This window comes from Halichoerus grypus, chromosome 6 (assembly GCF_964656455.1).
Source record: "Halichoerus grypus chromosome 6, mHalGry1.hap1.1, whole genome shotgun sequence".
NCBI classification, from domain to species: domain Eukaryota; kingdom Metazoa; phylum Chordata; class Mammalia; order Carnivora; family Phocidae; genus Halichoerus; species Halichoerus grypus.
Genome location: NC_135717.1, coordinates 28740551 through 28760221, shown reverse-complemented (window position 1 = coordinate 28760221; position 19671 = coordinate 28740551). Strand labels below are relative to the sequence as shown.

The 19671-nt window shown below is 41.8% G+C and overlaps 1 protein-coding gene across 4 annotated transcripts in view; it reads right to left on the bottom strand.

Moving 5' to 3' along the window:
* PDXDC1 (pyridoxal dependent decarboxylase domain containing 1) overlaps positions 1-11792 on the bottom strand; it is a 49672-nt gene extending 37880 nt beyond the window's left edge. The window contains exon 1 of one of the 4 annotated variants that reach the window (XM_078074779.1): positions 11771-11792. Coding sequence is in view for 1 of the 4 variants with exons in the window: in XM_036089166.2 (XP_035945059.1) it covers positions 11353-11373 (21 nt within the window). In the remaining 3 variants the exon portion in view is untranslated. Of the gene's footprint in view, positions 1-10967; positions 11093-11352; positions 11563-11607; positions 11715-11770 lie in introns of those variants that run through there. The other 3 variants (XM_036089168.2, XM_036089166.2, XM_036089169.2) reach the window with 3 other exon arrangements.
* Positions 11793-19671: the final 7879 nt, after the last annotated feature.

Below are 19671 nucleotides of genomic sequence, written 5' to 3'. Positions count from 1 at the left end.
TCTCTCCAATTAGATTATAAGCTTCCTGAAGGCAGTGATTCAGACTCCTACTAATTTTGACTGTTTTTGTAGGACTAGGGGTCTCAAATCAGCTGGATTCTTGGGCTGTCATGTTACCTCTGAAACCCCTTAGGCACAGCATAATGGGCATCAACCTACTGGCTCTAAGTGCAACACAGTTAACGTTTCCTATAGGACTGGAACACAGTGTTTCAGTTGAGAGTACACAAAATTGACTTAGTTTAGAACTCATTTCTTATGAACAATACTTATTTTTAAACACCAGAATTCACATGTGATGGCAAGACGCTTACACTGTGAAAGGCAGGTGGAAAACGGAGCTTCGAGTTCCCACATGGGAGTCTCTCTGCACAGAGCACATGCTCAGTGAGACGAATGGCTTACATTTAAATTGCTCTAGCTCCTCCTCTCTTTCAGGAAGTGAAGTCGAGGGTGGAGGAGGTGGCGGAAAGTGGGTGGCTAGGGAAAATCACACTTACAGTTAACTTTCAGTAAATTAAATGTGAATATGATGGGGCTCCAATGCCACACATCCTTCAAGGGCTTCTTGTGTTAACTGGGTAAATCCAAAATATAAAATGTTATCCAGCTACAGGATAATACTACATTCTGTCAAGGAACGCTCTAAGAAAAATGTATATTTGTTTATCGGTTCCTTAAAACTAAAAACCATGCCTCCACAGGCTTCTAGTGAGGGCAGCCGTGATTATCTAATTCACATTTCTTACCCTCAGTACCTGTTACAGTGCCAGACAAAGGCAGTTGTGTGGTAAATGTAATAAACAATAGCAGGGCAACAGCCAGACACAAATCTAAATGAATGAAAAATTAAATTTGTATAAAGATATCTATTACTCAGGGGACACCTGGGTGGCTCAGTTACGCGCCTGCCTTCAGCTCAGGTTATGATTCCAGGGTCCTTGCTCAGCAGGGAGCCTGCTTTTCCCTCTCCCTCTGCCTGCCACTCCCCCTGCTTGTGTGCTCGTGCTAACAAATAAAATCTTTAAAAAAATAAGTAAATAAAAAAATAAAAGTAGACTGTTTAAAAAAAGGTATCTATTATTCAATATTTAGATTAAGATTGTTTCAAGATTTTGAGGGGAAAAAAAACAGTATTCTGTGCTAGGTTCCTAGGAAGAACATCCTATCATTTTTTTAATTCCTTAGCACCAAGCACAGGATCTAGCACAGAAAAAGGGCTCACTGAGATTTGTGACCCTTAATAATTACTAATAGTTACTGGACTGCTTACTATATTCCAGGCATTAGGCCAACTAACACTTTTATATGCATTACTTCCTGACTAACCCAAAGGCAGTTATTATGCTTTAGGGCCAGAATTTATTTTTTTTAATTTAACTTCAATTAATTAACATAGTGTATTATTAGTTTCAGAAGTAGAGTTCAGTGATTCATCAGTCTTATACAATACCCAGTGCTCATTACGTCACGTGCCCTCTTTACTGTCCATCACCCAGTTACCCCATCTCCCCACCTCCCTCTGCTCCAGCAACTCTGTTTCCTATGATTAAGAGTCTCTTATGGTTTGTCTCCCTCTCTGACTTCATCTTGTTTTATTTTTCCCTCCCTTCCCCTATGATCCTCTGTTTTGTTTCTTATATTCCACATATGAGTGAGATATGATACTTGTCTTTCTGATTGACTTATTTTGCTTAGCATAATACCCTCTAGTTCCATCCACGTCTTTGCAAATGGCAAGATTTCATTTTTTGATGGCTGAGTAGTATTCCATTGTACATACATATACCACATCTTCTTTACCCATTCATCGGTTGATGGACATCTAGGCTCTTTCCGTAGTTGGACTACTGTGGACATTGCTGCTATAAACATTGGGGTGTAGGGCCAGAATTTAAAACAAAGCCTGTGCTACCCTAAAACTAGTGCTCTTAACCCTAGGCAATACTGCTTTTCAATTTTATCAAATAAGTAAACAAAGCAACTCTCACTTTGAAAAAGCCCTGTACTCAAGTCTTAATTAGAGCTAAGGCCTCCCCCCACCTTTTTTAAAGTAGGTTCCATGTCCAGCATGGAGCCCAAGGCAGAACTTGAACTCATGACCCTGAGATCAAGACCTGAGCTGAGATCAAGAGCTGGATGCTTAACCAACTGAACCATCCAGGTGCCCCAGGCCTCATTTTAAAGATGATCCTTGCTTAATGTTTTCACCTAGATAAAAAGTATATCAGAAAGCTCTCCCTATTGGGAAAATTTCACAGTGTCAACTAGATAACCAAAAACTTATTATCAAAACAAGGACATTTTCAAGAGTGAAAGAGCACTATTTATAATTAAGCCATGACAACAGGTGTGAGTGTGAGGTTTTCAGATGCTTTTCTAGGAAAGGGAGCAGGACGCCAACTCAGACTTCTGAGCCGGACACCCATGGCCCCTGCTCACCTTGGGTCCCTAAGCCTTAAAGAGGTTTGCAGCAATCATACTGTTAAAAAACTAACCAAAACAGTGCAACAAACATTTACAGAGTGTGTGTACGTAATCTCGAAACCACTATATGCTCATTACTGAGGATTCAGAGACAGCTATTAGACTGTTAGTCATTAGATTGTAAATTTATAAATTATACTTCAGTTATGGCTGATTCTGCTGTGTAATGAAGTGGATTCAGTATTTTTGCTTCAATTATATCTAACAAAGATGCATGGTATGGCTTAATGCAATTTCAAGGCTAAGAAGAACCATTCAATTGTTTGTACGGTAATTGTCACAGAACTGAAACAGCTCATTTTGTAAAACAAGCTCCATTGTTCGTCATTTTATAAACATATAAGAGCCATTTTTATACTAGTTGATTTTCATCATTTTCAGTCAGTATGGAATAGTAAAATATCCTGCCACTATCAGGAGAAGAAATATTACACGTAATGTTAAAACATCACCAATTAAGGTTCTCACAATTGAAATGTTGGAGGAAAAAAGAGTCAAATGCAAGGTAAAACAATAAAAGAAGTCAGGGAGTAATTCTCAAGTTTTCTAAAAGCTAGTAGGAAGTTCTAAATTTATCTGGAATAGGGCTGCATGGATCAACGAAAAAAATCATTTATTTTGCTCTTGGCTAGAATCGTATCAATTCAGTATAAAGTAACACACTGGCACTATTCCTACCCTTATTTGGAATACATCCTATTTATTGTTTTGTTCTCTTTCATTTTTCAAAAACTGCTGGTCACGACCTGCTAAGTTGATTTGACATCCCATATATAGGATGTAACCTGTAGGATGGATGTTGGCAATTATTAACAATCAGATACAATCATTTGTTAATAAAGTTTATTTACCAAGAAGTTGTTTATAAGAACTTTTTTTTTTTAAATATATTTATTTATTTATTTATTTGACAGAGAGAGACACAGCAAAAGAGGGAACACAAGCAGGGGGAGTGGGAGAGGGAGAAGCAGGCTTCCCGTGGAGCAGGGAGCCTGATGCGGGACTCGATCCCAGGACCCAGGGACCATGACCTGAGCCAAAGGCAGATGCTTAACGACTGAGCCACCCAGGCGCCCTATGAGAACCTTTCAAAAGTGGAAACTGCAGTAGGAAAAGAATCTTAGGGCATAAAATTTGGTAACTGTTGCCCTATAGTTACTTTTAAAATATTCTCCGCTTTCAAGCATGCTTAATCAAGCTCTTGTATGTATTTTCTTTAGTTGAACCAAGTGTGACAACAAAAATCATATATTCATAAAATCATACTTTCACATGAATTAGGGAAAAAAATAACACCTCAAACCCTGAATTCATAGACACTATTGTTTAGCAAAATCTAAGTTAAAAAGGGGGGAGCAGATTATAGGAACAGAAAGCATATTTGGGATCCACTGAAAGAGGCACAAGGGAACTTTTAAGGGAGATGCAAATGTTCCATATCTTGATCATGCTGGTGGTTTTAGGTCTGTATTTAACTGCCAAAACTCAAACTGTATCATTAAAGTCGGTATTTTTATTACACATAAATTGTCCCTCAATTTTAAAAAGGTGGGTGAATTGATTTAAAATCAATTCAGAAAAAATATTAAGCAAATAATAGTGCAAATGGTACACTGATGTGACAAAATTCAAAGTTGGTATATGAATAACTGCTATTTGGGGAACACAGAGCTAACCCTTTAAAGACAAGCAGCCCCCAGACGAGAGGGAAAAAGGAAGCCGAAAATACAAAAATCACAACATTCATCAATAGAAGTAAATGATACTGTAGTTTCTATAAACTTTTTCAAGGGAGGAATGTTCATAATTGGGGAGTTGTAGGACTATTAACAAAGAAAAACTAAAGCATGTGAGAATACCAGCTGCTCACATTGGAGAGAAGACTGGGTTGTCATCAAATGCTAGTTTACAACATACGCATTAGACATGTTAAAAGAAAAAATCACCACCTGAGCGCCTGAGTGGCTCAGTCAGTTAAGCATCTGCCTTCGGCTCGGGTCATGATTCTGGGGTCCTGGGATAGAGCCCCACATCAGGCTCCCTGCTCCGCGGGGAGTCTGCTTCTCCCTCTCCCTCTGCCCGCCCCCACCCCGCTGGTGCTCTCTCTTGCTCTCTCAAATAAACAAAAATCTTTAAAAAAAATCACCACCTTTCTTCAATCGATCAAAGCAATCAGAAAAAGCTCTAAAATCCTGTTGTTTTTTTTTAAGATTTTATTTATTTATTTATTTATTTATTTATTTTTTAAAGATTTTATTTATTTATTCATGAGAGACAGAGAGAGAAGCAGAGGGAGAAGCAGGCTCCGAAGGAGCAGGGAGCCCGATGCGGGACTCGATCCCAGGACCCTGAGATCATAACCTGAGCCGAAGGCCGACGCTTAACCATCTGAGCCACCCAGGTGCCCAAGATTTTATTTATTTTTGAGAGCAAGCGAGAGAGAGAGAGAGAGAAAGCAAGAGCCAGGGGAGGGGCAAAGAAGCAGACTCCCCACTGAGCAGGGAGCCCAACTCGGACTCGATCCTGGGACTCCAGGATCATGACCTGAGCCAAAGGCAGCTGCTTAACCGACCGAGCCACCTAGGTGCTCCAAAATCCTGTGATTCTAACATACCAGCTTCTGTGGCCTTCCACATCTTTCTAAGCAAGGTGAATCCTGGAGATATCATGAAACTATCAACTCTCTCAAAATCATTACTTTTTCTCCCCAGTGAAAACATTCATAGTGCCCGCTATCTAGCACTAGTTCAACAAATACCCCCAATACTACACATCTCTGAGAAGCACCAAGCACACAGCAGCTGCGGCTCCTCGAACACAGCTGTTCCTTTCCAGTCAAGGACAAGACAACATTTTTGACAGCGATTCTCTGGGAAGTTGATATAGTGCCTTGCAAACCTGGCCTGCCTTTTTGGACTCTCAATTTCTACATTTGTAAATACTTTTGCCTCATTTCAACAGAAAAGTTTTTCATTAAGAACTAGGCACTACCATCTGTGTCTTCTAAGAACTGGACACTCTTGGAAATCTTATGCTTGAGTGTGTCTGTGAGAACATGAAGACATACTGTAATCACTGGCTCATTAAGTAGCTTAATATTCCCAGGTGAAGAGGGATATTCAAATCTTGCATAGGCCATTAGTATTTAATCTTACCAATTCATCAAGAGGAGAGGCAAAAAAGAACATATGGGGAAAAGAAGAGGCAAAAATAGACAGCAGAGAAGAATCTGGTAAAAGGAGGCAGCAGTTAGCTACATCAGATCAAACCTGTCACAGAAGCATGCAGAGGGTTAAAAATAAAGGGGGGGGGCATTCAAATCACTCTCCTTAAGATATGTGTTGGGAAGGCTAGGGATCCAAGTCTAAGTTTCAACAAATGTATTCCTAGAGACCACTCCTCTGGAGAATCAATTTATTCAGGCTTTATATATATCATGAATAAATGCTTCCCAACAACTACACAGATGGAAAAGTACCACACACCAGGCAAGCTCTATTTCTAAGACGTTTACTAGTTCATCTGGAATCACACACTTATTCTGGAACACAAAAAAATTGCCTACAGAAAAGCATGCTATCGTCACTTGAAAATAGAAGTCTTTCATTGAGATGTGGTTCTTATAGGGAGTGCTTCCTAGGACTTGCTGGGGATGGAATCGGAAAGATAAAGATATCCATTATCCTCACCAATATCACTCTATCCCATACTGAACTGGAACTCCATAGGACTAACGCTGCTAGCCTTACCTTTCTGAGGAAAGGAACCCATCAATTCTGAGGTCTTTGTGTGTTATCTATGCATCTTCAGACCTTTAGGGCTGAGCTGTGTGAAACTGCCTCCATTCAACCGTTTTTAATGCACAAAACCCACAACTTAATAGGATTCCATCTAATACAATGTCCAGTCTTATAAGTCAGTCAGTCTTACTAGGATCCTGAGATCACTACAGCTAAATGTTCAATGTCATGGAGTTGCATTTTATTTTATTTTAAGTAAGCTCCACGCCCAGCATGGAGCCCAACATGGGGCTTGAACTCACGACCCTGAGATCGAGACCTGAGCTCAAATCGAGTCACTCAACCCAACTGAGCCACCCAGGCACCCCGTGGAGTTGCATTTTAAAGTGAGGGCTGTTTCTGCTTTTCCGCATACAGGAAGAAGGGTTATATGAGAAAAGTGTACTCCTCCCTCAGTCCTTTTAAATTGAGAATGCATTTTCCACAGAAATAAAAAGTGGACAGGGTCCCAGGCTAGACCTCAAGGACGATCCAACTTTAAGGCAACTAAATACTTAGCATTTAATAAAGCAAAAAACAACTGCAGTAACAGAAATCAAAGGAAACAAAAAAATTAAAAATAATGAATATTTTCATTTTGAATATTGCTTGGAAAAAATAGATGTATGCTAGATTTTGGATATTTTCAAAGTGATTGGAGAAATATTTTTTATATCTAATTTAACTTCAAAATGTGAAACAGGTTTCCTTTCCCTTATGTTCTACCAGCAATTAATATGAGGCATAATCATATTATAAAGTAAGCATTTACATTTCATTTACATTTTTTAAAAACTCTAGAAAAGACATGGTTCTGATATTCCACCCAAAGAATCTCTACAAAAATCTTTCCTGGTTACTCAATTCCATGCATTCCCCATTTTTTCCTTAATACTTTTCACCCCACCTTGCTATACAAGGATTTGTCTAAACATGTATGCCCCTACCAGAACATAACCTCCTGCAAAGATCAGGTCTAATTCACCTCCTGTTTCTCTCAGCACTTGGCTCTGACCATAGCTGGCTTTCAATAAAAACTATAAATCAAAGCAGGCTACTGCTTTAGGTGAAAACAGCTGACCTTAAACTCAGGCAACTCCTCTCTATAATTTTAACTCATAATCCTAGATATGGTGGAACACGCACTGGACTGGGGATCATCAACAGCTCTGTCACTGACTGCCTCTGCAATCTTGAATAAATCAAAAATCACCGAGGCCATAAATTTTTAGGATCAGGAATTTTGTACCATGTTTTCCCAGACACCCAGCATTTGATAATCATTTACCACTTCAGCCACCACGCACCCGTATGCAAAACCCTTACTTTATGATGATATAGGGATCAGCTTTAAATGAATGCTAAAATTACAGGCTATCATTCCCGTTCCCTTTTCTATGTAAGATCTACAAAGTCAGACCACAGAAAATGGTTATTTTTTTTCAAACATGTCTAATAGGTGTTCCTTTCGTGAGCTTTTAAAATAAAAAACAGGAATTGAAATTCTGGTAGTCTTTGTCAGTAATAATCAGGAATGTTCCAGTCATGCTCCTATTGCTCCTTGTAAGGATGAAAGAATTTTCCAAAATCAGGTCCAAAGGGCGGGGAGGGACTTCGCTCAGAAAGAGTACAAGAAAAAATAATGGGTAGGGTTGCAATTATTTCGATCAGAAGCAGAGTCAAAGTTGCCTCTTGTAGAGACAAGAATTAAATATACAACAAATAAACGAGCCCCACTCTATAGTGCTGCCCAACATGGAAACGTTCTCCGTCTGCACTGTCCGGTAGTGCAGCCACAAGCCACACCATGACTGTCGAGCACTTGAAATGTGCCCAATGAGGAACTGAGTTTTAGATTTTACTTAATTTTAACTAATCTAAATTTAAGTAGCCAAATGGGGCCAGCAGCTACCATACCGAACACGCAGCTACAGATTCCCTAAGTCTGTGGGTCTCAACCAGAGGCAGTTTCCCCAACCCCCAGGGAACAATTTCTTCATTTGATGACTTTGGTTCAGAAATGCTACTGGGAGAGGCCAGGGATGCTGCTCAACATTCTACAATGCACAGGACAGCTTCTCACAACAAGAGCATTATCCAGCCCAGAATGCCAGGAGGGCTGAGTTTAAGTTTACTCAAGGTTGGAATGAAAGTAAATGCAAATAAATTGCAATACACTTTGTCGAAATGTAATACCCAGGAAGAATGAGCTTTTCCAAGCAACAGGAAAAGGTCTGGGCTGTTGTACAAGTTTGAAGTAGCAGGTTTTTACTGAAAAGTGTATATAGGTTTGTTAACTTATTAAGATCTGAAGCATCAGAGTAATTACTTCCTGTGGCATTTTTAAAACTTGATTATTAACGTAAGTAAACATTGTGAGACTATGCGATAGGGCCTTGTTCCTTATGAGCTGGACACAGAGTATTGAAGGGCTGAGGCTCCTACAACTACTCTTCCGGTTTGAATGCCCTGCCCCTTCAATTGACTTGTCTTGGTTTCTTGAGACCTCACTAAGTTCAGATACAATGGATAGTACTGTGAAAGAAAAGTAACCAAAGAAAACGGCTCTGTCATCACAGGTCTCCCATCTACATATTATCTAAAGAAAAAGCAAGAGTACAGGATTATATTTGGACCAAAGGAAATGTACTAACTGATTCTACTAAATGATGATGGACTACTACATTTTAGAGAGAGCGATTACTTGAAGTTAGAGGATGGGAATCAAATAACATTGTGGTTTCTGTAGCCAGTATAAATTATGCAAGGATCAGTTTAAATGGGATCATTCAGAACTGCTCCAACAGTTTATATTTGCAATGTAGAATTTAGCCCAGAGGAGCCTATTCCTCAAAGAAACAGGAATAATGGACACAATTCAATGTTTTTACTTTGATTCAAACTATTTTTCAGAACATGAAATCCTCAACATTCATATTATAGCAATTCTTTTCCTTTTCTGCCCACTTAGCACCAACAGAAATTGTTCACTACATGTGAGGCCCTCTACTGCTACAGGGAATACAAAAATAAGACATAGCCTTAGTCCTGAAAAACTTACATTCAGAATTTCCACACTGGCCTAAGGCAGAAACTTCCAGCCCACACATTCTGAATTCCTCAAAGATCACTGCCATTTTTGTGAATGTTCCAGTCTTAAGCACTCTGGAGTTTCAGTACCTCTTCAGATCTTCATTTAGAGTTTACGATCTTTCATCATCAATTAACATTTATAGGGAGAAACCAGTATAATTGACTAATTAAATGCCAGAAAAGTAATATTTAAAGTGGGATTCCAACCCACTCTGTTTTTGCAGATTTGCCTATAAAAAAATATTCTTGGAGGAAAGATCACGCCAGTTCTTTAGGTTTCTAACTGAAAAGACACAAAGCCCATCCTGTCTTATGAAACTGGACAGGAAACAACACTGAAGGGGCAATCTTAGCGTCATTTTATACTCAACTATTGGCGTCACACATATGATCTAGACCAGGGTTCTCAGCCTCAGCACGACTAACATTTTAAGCAGATATTCTCTGGTATGGAGGCTCTCCTGTGCAAGGTGGGATGTTTAGCAGCATCCTTGGCCTCTACCCACTAGGTGCCAGCAGCACCTTCGTACACGCCCCCCCCCTTGTGACAATCAAAAAGGTCTCCAAACAAGTTGCCAAATGTCCCCTAGGGAACAAAACTGCAACCGTGGCTGAGAATCACTGACCCAGCCTGTAACTCAAAAGTACCACAAGGTAGACACCGTGTACTAATTAAAAGCCTGGAAAGACTTTATTCCTAGCCAGCAAAACATATAACATTAAAAACAGTTTCTTTTCTTGACTGCCTTCTGCCCAATTTATGAGAAACCTGAGGTGTAAGCTATACCACTGTGTGCACATGAAGAGATCTGGCTGAACTGGTACAATTACTCCCTTCAACTTTCCAGTGACAAGGGAACCAATCTACAGCAGCTACCACACCGAAGGGGGGAAAAAACATGACAAAGTATGTCATTTCTGCCAGTTCAAAACCAAAACAAGGCAATCTCAAAACACTAACATTGCTCCCGAATTCTGCATGCACAAAAAAACAACAAAAACAAACAAAAAACCACCACCAACAAAAAAAAACCGGGTCTGCACGAGCAAACTCCCAAGCTTGAAGAGGAAGAACTTGGGAGGGAAGGCAGAATGCCAGGTTCTGAAGACTGGTATCCATAAAGGGATCCAAACACTGGTTCTCACTTACGAGCCCTAAATCCGGGACAATTAGAATCCATTCCCCTTGCCAGAGTAGTCAGCCAGGTACACCCCGGGGCTGCTTCCCCAAAGCAAACTAGATGAAAGCGAGGCTATCAGGGGATTTCGGATTCCCCACCCCCCACCCCACGGAAAGGGGGAGCCACAAGCTGTGGAGTAGCAGCAACCCCCCAAAAGCAATTCACCATCTACAGAAGACCCATCCCTTCTTGATCTCGGGGGGCGACGGGGGTCCTTCACGGGTGTTCACAAACTACAGCACCAGAATCACGTGCGGGAACTTGTTAAACAGGCAGATCCCCGTCCCGCCCCCATGAGGGTCCGACCCCACGGCCGAAAATCGAGGTGTTTACCAAGGGCCCCAGGTGATTCCTATTCATGCTGAAGTTGGAAAACCACCGCTTCAACATTGTTTTCCCCCTAACTTGGAGACCACAGAACACCTACAGGCTTGCAGTTGGCTCCGAAACCACCGGGGCTTCTGTCCAGGCTCTTCTGGGGCCGTAAATGGTTAGCTCTGTCATCCGAAAGGGTGAGCCGAGCTCGGGCAGGCCCCCAAGGTCGGCCCCGCGGCCCCCGCACTGGGCTCCGGGCAGAACCGGCCCGGCCTCTCCCGGCCCACGGGGACCCGAGGGACTCCCGGCCCCGTGACGTGACCAGGCCTCAGCCGCGAGCGCCCGGCCGGACGCCCTCGCGGCCAGGCCTCCTCAGGCAGGGCCAGTTAGCCCCCGGGCCCCTCCCGGTCACAATGGCAGCTCGCGACCGGGAAACAGTCGCCCCGGAGCCGGGTGGCCCCCGGGCCGCAGCGCCGCCCCCCAGCCCGAGTACGGACCTTCTCCAGGGACGCGTCCATGGCTGAGGCGGCCGGCGGAGCCCGATGGAGGCTCCGCGGTCCCGGCGCTACTTCCGCCTCCCGCGGCCCGCCGTGGTTTCCACGCTGGCAGCGCTGACGTCCCCCGCGGCCGCGGCCGGCGGGGCGGAGACGAGGAGGAGCTGCCCGGCGTCGCCGCGGGGTGGGAAATCTGCGGGTCTCAGGGAGGCGGGGCGGGGCCCCTCGGGGTGGGCGGGGCCCTCTGGGCTTCCGTACCTGGCCTTCACGCCGGCCAGCCCTAACGTTCCCAGGTGAGGGGGGCGAGACACGGCGGAGCCGCTCCAAACTTCCAGAAGCCCGTCGCAGGCGTCGGGGTAGACATATAATAACCGCAAGTGACCACTCCTGCGCTGAGAGGCTGGAAATGCTCGTGACGCACCTGTAGTTCCGGGCCTAAGCTTCCAAGTTTCCCCCACTGTCAACATCCCTCAGGAATGGAACAGGCCATGCACCACGGAAGGGCGGGGCTGGCGAGCTCCCCCGCGCATGCGCAGGATCGGCAGTTTACTAGGTGCCGAGGGGTTTGCGGGGGTTCAGGTATTAGGTTCCCGAGTGACGCGTGCTCAAAAAAGGGTGCGATCTGGGGTATTTGCCTCAGATCTTACCGCAGGATTCCAGACAGAAAAGACTTTGAGACAGCTGGTCCAGCTTCCTCCATTATGTCAAGCCATAATTATGACTTGTCAGGTGACAGTAATAATAATAATAATAGTCAGCTGCTCCTGTTCCACTTTATACTGCAACAGCCCTATGATGGAGAGATCGTTATCCATTTCCCAATGCCAGTCTAGGTAGGATCCAGACCCAAGCACTCTGACTGCAGCGCCTGTCCATTACACATAACTGCCTCCATAACCGCTTCCACCCCTGTGGTATAATCATGATGTGTTTCTAACGAATGGGAGCGGGTATACATTTGCTTATTATATTCCTTTAATGAGGAAAACGTAAATAGACTAGTCTACCACGTTTGCAGCCAGTAAAATACTTCACCAAAGACCGATGACGTTAAAACCACAAAACCATCCCCTTTCTCTCCTGTGCACATCTCTTCTGAAATCTGCGTAAATGACTGGGTCACATTTTCAGTGTAGTAGTTACACGTTTTGTGCTATCTAACTTGTGTTTGGTAAATTGCCCAGTTATGTTAATAAAATCGTTTTCTACCAAAAGAAGCATAGTGTGCCGGTTCATAGTGTACCATGGGAACTATTCAGATTCTCCAAAGAGTTCTGCAAACAGAAGGAAAGATAGATTTGTCTATTTATGTCTTCCAAGACATAAATGTCTAACATGGAATGTACCTCTACTTGAGCAAAACAAATCACTTTTTCTAACTTATGAAAACGTTCAGGGAGCCTGGGTGGCTCAGTTAAGCGTCTGCCTTCAGCTCAGGTCATGATCCCAGGATCCTGGCATCGAATTCTGCATCAGGACCCTTGCTCAGCAGGGAGCCTGCTTCTCTCTCTGCCTGCTCTGCCCGCAGCTGTCCCTGCATGTGCTCGCTCGCTCTCTGACAAATAAATAAAATCTGGAAAAAAAAAAAAAAGAAAGAAAATGTTCAAACATTTAGAAAAAATTGAGGGCGCCTGGGTGGCTCAGTCAGTTGGACGTCTGCCTTCAGCTCAGGTCATGATCCCAGGCTCCAGGGATCGAGTCCCCCTTCGGGCTCCCTGCTGGGCGGGAGCCTGTTTCACCCTCTCCCTCTGCCCCCCCAACTCCTGCTTGCTCTCACTCTCTAGTGCTCTCTCTCTCTCTCTCAAATAAATAAATAAATAAAATCTTTTAAAAAAATTGAAAGAACTGTGCAGTGAACAACCACATGCCCACTTTCTAGATGCTACAATGAACACTTCCCTATTTTTGCTTTATTTCATAAGCATCTATCTATTCATCAATATGTCTTCTGTTTTGATACACTTCAAAGTTGCAGACATCAATATATTTCACCCCTGAAGATCTCAGCATGGATATCATTAAAATTCATAATTTCTAAAGCTACCTCCAACTATCTTTGCATTATATTACAAAGCAGATTCTACAAAACAGAAACTAGAGAGATGAAACTAACCTTTTCTATTCTAAAAGTAAACTTTAAAACATGAAAATTATTCCCCCATGAAAAAGTGGGAATAACTGGTTCGTTTAATATTTGCCCAAATAGGGCTGGCTTCGGCAGCACATATGCTAATATTTACCCAAATATATTTGTTGGCTGCCACCTTGGACAGTTATGTGCTAGAAATACAAAAATAAGATACTATCCCTGCCTTTAAGGAAACACTGTTTAGAGTAGAGGTTTTTACTTTGGGACCCAGGGGAAGGCCTGTGAAACGCCTGAAACTGTACCCCAAATTTTGTATGTGAGTGCATTTGTCTGGGGAAAATGTATGGTCCATAACTTTCATTTTATACTCAAGTCTGTTAAAACCATTTGCCTTGTGGATGGACAGATATGTAAGCTGATAAATTATAACTCAGCATTCTATGAGCGAGTACAGACATAAGAAAAAATATTGTACGAAGCCAAAACATGAAATCACTCATTGTGAGAACATTTGGCTTATACGTGCTGATACGCACCTTTTCTTGATTAATAGGCAAAAAGCAAACCAAGTAAAAAAAGTTTGTGGTTATTTTCCCCTTTGAGTCCATTCATGTGATTTTTGTTGCATCCTGATTGATATTTACATAACCAGATTGTAGATGTTGCCTTTAACCTGTAACTTTTTGAATCAACCAAGTGACACGTATGGAAAATGTATTTATTATTTTTTTTTTTTTTAAAGATTTTATTTATTTATTTGACAGAGAGAGAGGGAGAGTGAGCACAAGCAGGGGGAGTGGCAGGCAGAGGCAGAGGGAGAAGCAGGCTCCCCACAGAGAAGGGGGAGCCCGATGCGGGACTCGATCCCAGGACTCCGGGATCATGACCTGAGCCGAAGGCAGTCGCTTAACCAACTGAGCCACCCAGGCGCCCAATGTATTTATTATTCACCATGGCATTGTAAAATTAATAAATTACCAAAAAGTGAGAGGGAAGAGGCAAGGTGAGTAGGAATGTAAATGGAATCACGAATGTCTTCAACTTCATTTCAGAGTGTAAGTAAATACTCTTTAAAAGGGCTAAATCAAGATTCAAAGTTTTAAGTGTAATATTTAAAGGCATAAAGAGTGTTCACTTTCGGGGCGCCTGGGTGGCTCAGTTGGTTAAGCGGCTGCCTTCCGCTCAGGTCATGATCCTGGAGTCCTGGGATCGAGTCCCATATCGGGCTCCCTGCTCAGCGGGGGGTCTGCTTCTCCCTCTGACCCTCTTCCTTCTCGTGCTCTCTGTCTCTCATTCTCTCTCTCAAATAAATAAAATCTTTAAAAAAAAAAAAAGTGTTCACTTTTATTTCTAGAAGAAATAAAATTAAGTAACAAAAATCAGGAGGTGGAGAGGATAGGAGAGCTGGTGCAAATGGCAATAAATTTCCCATTTTTCAGAGTAAGGAAACAATAGATTCTTTCTAAATTAAGAAACAGATACAAGGATATTTTTTTACAAAGTAAAAGGTGAAAGCTTCTGTGGAATAGGAGTAGGGGTTTAGAGATGAGGGAAAAGAAATTGGCAATATCCCATTTTATATTCTTCTGCACTATCTGAATTTATATGATTTGCATGCATTTCTCTTGTGAATTAAAAAATATTAAGTAAATTACCTATAAAAAATAGATGTCAATCATTTTTTAAACCTTACCCGGCAATTTGAGAGAGAAGTCTGCAATTCCTAAAGGCGACTTGAGGTGGCAACGCTGAGACCTTGCTTCATTAGTTTTGCCAAGTTCATGAACATAGTTAAAAAAACAAAACAAAACCAACAAAAAAACAGGTTTTATTGTTAAAATATAGGAAACAGGGGCACCTGGGTGGCTCAGTCATTGAGCGTCTGCCTTCAGCTCAGGTCATGATCCCAGGGTCCTGGGATCGAGCCCCATATCGGGCTCCCTGCTTAGCTGGAAGCCTGCTTCTCCCTCTCCCACTCCCCTGCTTGTATTCCCTCTCTCGCTGTGTCTCTCTCTGTCAAATAAATAAATAAAATCTTTTAAAAAATATACAAGAAACAGCTTAAAAGAAATGAATTGTCCTTTTGACTAACACCCTATAATCACCATCCCCTCCATGAGAGGAACCTTTTCAGACACCCTATAAATCCTCTGGGAGCCCCTGCCTGAAAAAATCCCAGCTCCCCCACCCCAAGAAAAAATAACCACTTTCTGACCTTTACAGCAATCATATCCTTACAATTACTTTGTAGTTTTACCACCCAAATATGCATTCATAAACGCTATAAAAATATATCTATAAATATATACAGTTTCTTAATATAGTCTCTCTATATACATATATAGTCACTTTTAATCTATAGGTTTTCCTATATCTTGCTTTTTCCTTTACATTTAATTTGTTGAAGACATCAGGTTACTGTTCTAGAATTTTCCTTAGTCTGGATTTTCCTCGGTTCTCTGTATTTCCTGCAAACTGGTAGTTGGATCTAAGGCTTAATCAGGTTCAGGTTTGAAGGTTCTGTGGACCTATTCAGAGACGGCTGTTGTTCTCTTCATCAAGAGGCATGCGGTACCTGGTTTTCTCTTTTTGTGTTGTTAGCAGGCGCTAACATTCTTCACTTTACATTAATTCTGACCTAAATGAGAAAAGCTGTGAATTTTCTCATGCCACCTACATTTTTATATTCAAGGAAGTTTGCCAAGATACGATTTCTTATCACCCTTTCGTTGTTGTTTGACATAATTTTAGACGTAGGAAAGTTGCAAGAGGAGTACAAAGAACTCTTAAACTCTTCACCCAAATTCCCCAAATGTTAACATGTCACTGCATTTGTTATAATGAATACATAAATATGAATATACACATATTTTTCTCTGAATCATTTCCTAGTTGGTTGCAGATGATGTCCTTTCATCTCTAAATTATTTAATGATATTACTCTATTCATATTTTGACAATTTTCCCTGTAAAGTCCTTAATAGAAAGTCTGGAATAGGGGTGCCTGGGTGGCTCAGTCGGTTAAGCGTCTTGCCTTCGGCTCAGGTCCTGGGATGGAGTCTGGCTTCGGACTCCCTGCTCAGCAGGGAGCCTGCTTCTCCCTCTCCCTCTGCTGCTCCCCCTGCTTGTGCTCTCTCTCTCTGTGTCAAATAAATAAATAAAATCTTTTTTACACTTGATCTTAGCCAAAAGGCCGAGAAGCGATAAATAAAATCTTTTTTAAAAAATTTTAAAAATAAAGCATAAGAGAAAAAAGAAAGTCTGGAATAGTGTGCTCTCGAATGGTTCTTTAGTCTTCATATATCTTACAACAGATTGGAATACAGGACAAATACTTTGTGTAATGTCCATCAATGTGTGATTTCCACCTGTTTTTAGAAGATCCTAATGTATATTTAGAATGCTTAGTGCTTTTCCTCCATATGGACCTTGTATGGACCAGAGTCCCACCTGATATAAAAGTAGACAAATTTCTTATTTTTCACAAATCTCAGATAAGGAATAATCATGTTTTCCTCCCAAGAAGCCTACAAAAGATTATAAGAGTATTCTTTCGACTGTAGACTTATAAAGCAAAGGTATAAATATTGGATTATACAGGGGCCAGCTTTTCCCTGGTTCATAGAAGAACACACTGTACGAGCTCAGATTCTAGATCCAAATAAATCTGGGCTCTTCAAACCGAAAAGCTACTTGGGCCGATTGCTTAACTTGTGCTGTTTTCATTTACTGATCTGAAAATTCAGGTTATACTCGTCTTTCAGTGTTCTTCAAGCATTCTTGTGGCTTTTACACCCAAAAAACAAGCAAACAACCCCCTCCCCCCGTGGAGCACATCCACATCCTCCTCCAGTTACATTTATGGTCTCAATTTTCCTCATGCACGTACCACCAATTCATTTCAATCTGGCTTCAGCTGCTTCATTCCACCTAAACCTCACTAAAATCATCCCCATCCATTTTACACGATGTGTCCGCTGCATTAGATCCAGATAATCGCCTTCTTTTTGAAACCAAGACTCCCCTTGCTTCCCAAGATCAAATTCTCTCGGTTGTGCTCTTTGTCTGCCTGCCTCTTCCCCATCCTTTGTCCTCTCTCCAACATTTAATTGCTGGATTTCCTCAGCACTCAGCCCTAACACTCTTTTCTCCCTCTGCCTTGTGTCCTCCGCTCTTTCCCTTAACATCTATACCAGTGTTGTTTTCAAACTCACAGTCAACTCGTCAACGAGTTGTGAAATCAATTTAGTGGGTCATGACTAGCAATTTTGAAAAACTGAATTGGAATAGAAAACATCATGGCACATAATAGGGAGGAAGGATAATTAGGAAACAATCCAAATGTCCATCAACAGGCAAAAAGAAAAATATTTGTTGCCTACCCATATGACACCAGCCATAAAAAGGAACAAACTACTGACATGTGGAACATCATAAAAATCAGCATTTTCTGTAAAGGTCCAGGTGGCAAATGCTAAATATTTTAGGCTTTGGGGACCATTCAGCCTGTCACAACTCTGAAGAGCATGAAAGTAGTCATAGACAATATGTAAACAAATGAGTCAATGCTATGTCCCAATAAAACTTTATTTATGGACCCTGGATTTTGAATTCCATACAATTTTCACATCATGAAATATTCTTCTTCTGTTCCCCCCACCCCCAACCATTTGAAAATATAAAGCCATTCTTAGCTCTTGTATTTTATTTTATTTTTTTTAGCCCTCAGATGTTTATATAAATAGTCAGTGGGCCAGATTTGGCCTAGAGGCTCTAGTTTGCAGATTCCTTTCACAAATGACCCTCAGAAACATTATGCTGAGTGAAAGAAGCCAAATATAAATGAATACATACTCTGTGTAATTCCAATTACATGAAATTCTAGGCAGTGCACACGACTCACCTGTAATGACAGAAAGCCTGGGGCCAAGGATAGAGGGGAATTAACTGCGCATGGGTCATAGGGAATTTTTGAAGGTGATAGAAATTTTATTTAATTAATTAATTTATTTAAAGATTTTATTTATTTATTTGAGAGAGAAAGAATGAGACAGAGAGAGCATGAGAGGGGGGAGGGTCAGAGGGAGAAGCAGACCCCCCACCGAGCGGGGAGCCCAATGCGAGACTCGATCCCGGGACTCCAGCATCATGACCTGAGCTGAAGGCAGTCGCTTAACCAACTGAGCCACCCAGGCGCCCAGAAATTTTATTTTAAATTGTGGTATACAGAGGTATACGCCTTTTCCCAACTCGTTGAACTGTACATGTAATATGGATATCTTTTATTATATGTAAATAAAGTTCATAAAGTTGATAAAATTATATCAATGAAGTTGACAAAAAATATCAGAGTGTATTGCATGTAGTAAGGGTCACCATGTTTCCAAAACTTGTGATCCAGTTACGTACATTCATAGATGGGCATCGACCTCATCCTCTTCCGCCCACAACAAAGGGCTCCTCGACATTCTCCATTCCGGTAAAGGCACCATCACCAACCCGGTGGTTCAAGCCAGGAAACTGGCGTCTTTCTCACCTACTTCTCTTTCCCCAACCTCTTCCAATCCAGATACCCCTTAAATATCTCTCACAGCTGTCCACAACTCCATCTCCACACTTTGACCGTGCCATACTTAAGCAATCTCTGTAGCCAACTGTTCTGAACACAGCCACCAGAGTAGTCTGTTAAACAGGGAAATCAGATCCTCTGCGTAGAAGCCTTGGGTTGTCCATGGTGTGAAGCATACATCCTTCACATGGCCCACAAATATGGTGTGGCCTCTTTCTACCTCCTTGCATCTCAGCTCTCATTTTTCTCCTTTCCTTCTCCTTCTTCTTCTTTTTCTTGATTTTATTTATTTAAGAGAATGAGTGAGAAAGAGAGAGAGAGAAAGAAGGAGCAGGGGGAGGGGCAAAGGGGGAGGGAGAAGCAGACTCCCCGCTGAGCAGGTAGCCCAACGTGGGGCTCAATCTGGAGACACTGGGATCATAACCTGAGCTGAAGGCAGACGCTTAACCGACTGAGCCACCCTGGTACGCCTCCCTTGTGCTTCTAATACAGCAGCTTCCTCCATGAGAAGTGGTTTTCTTTAACTGGATTGTTCTTGCCTTCCTTCCCCTTGTTAAACTTCTAACCTCTTTGTATGTTCTCAGGGAAATGTCATAAATGTTTGTATAGGCACCTTCACTTCTTCTTCCGTGTACTTAGAGCAATTATAATTATTTGCTTAATG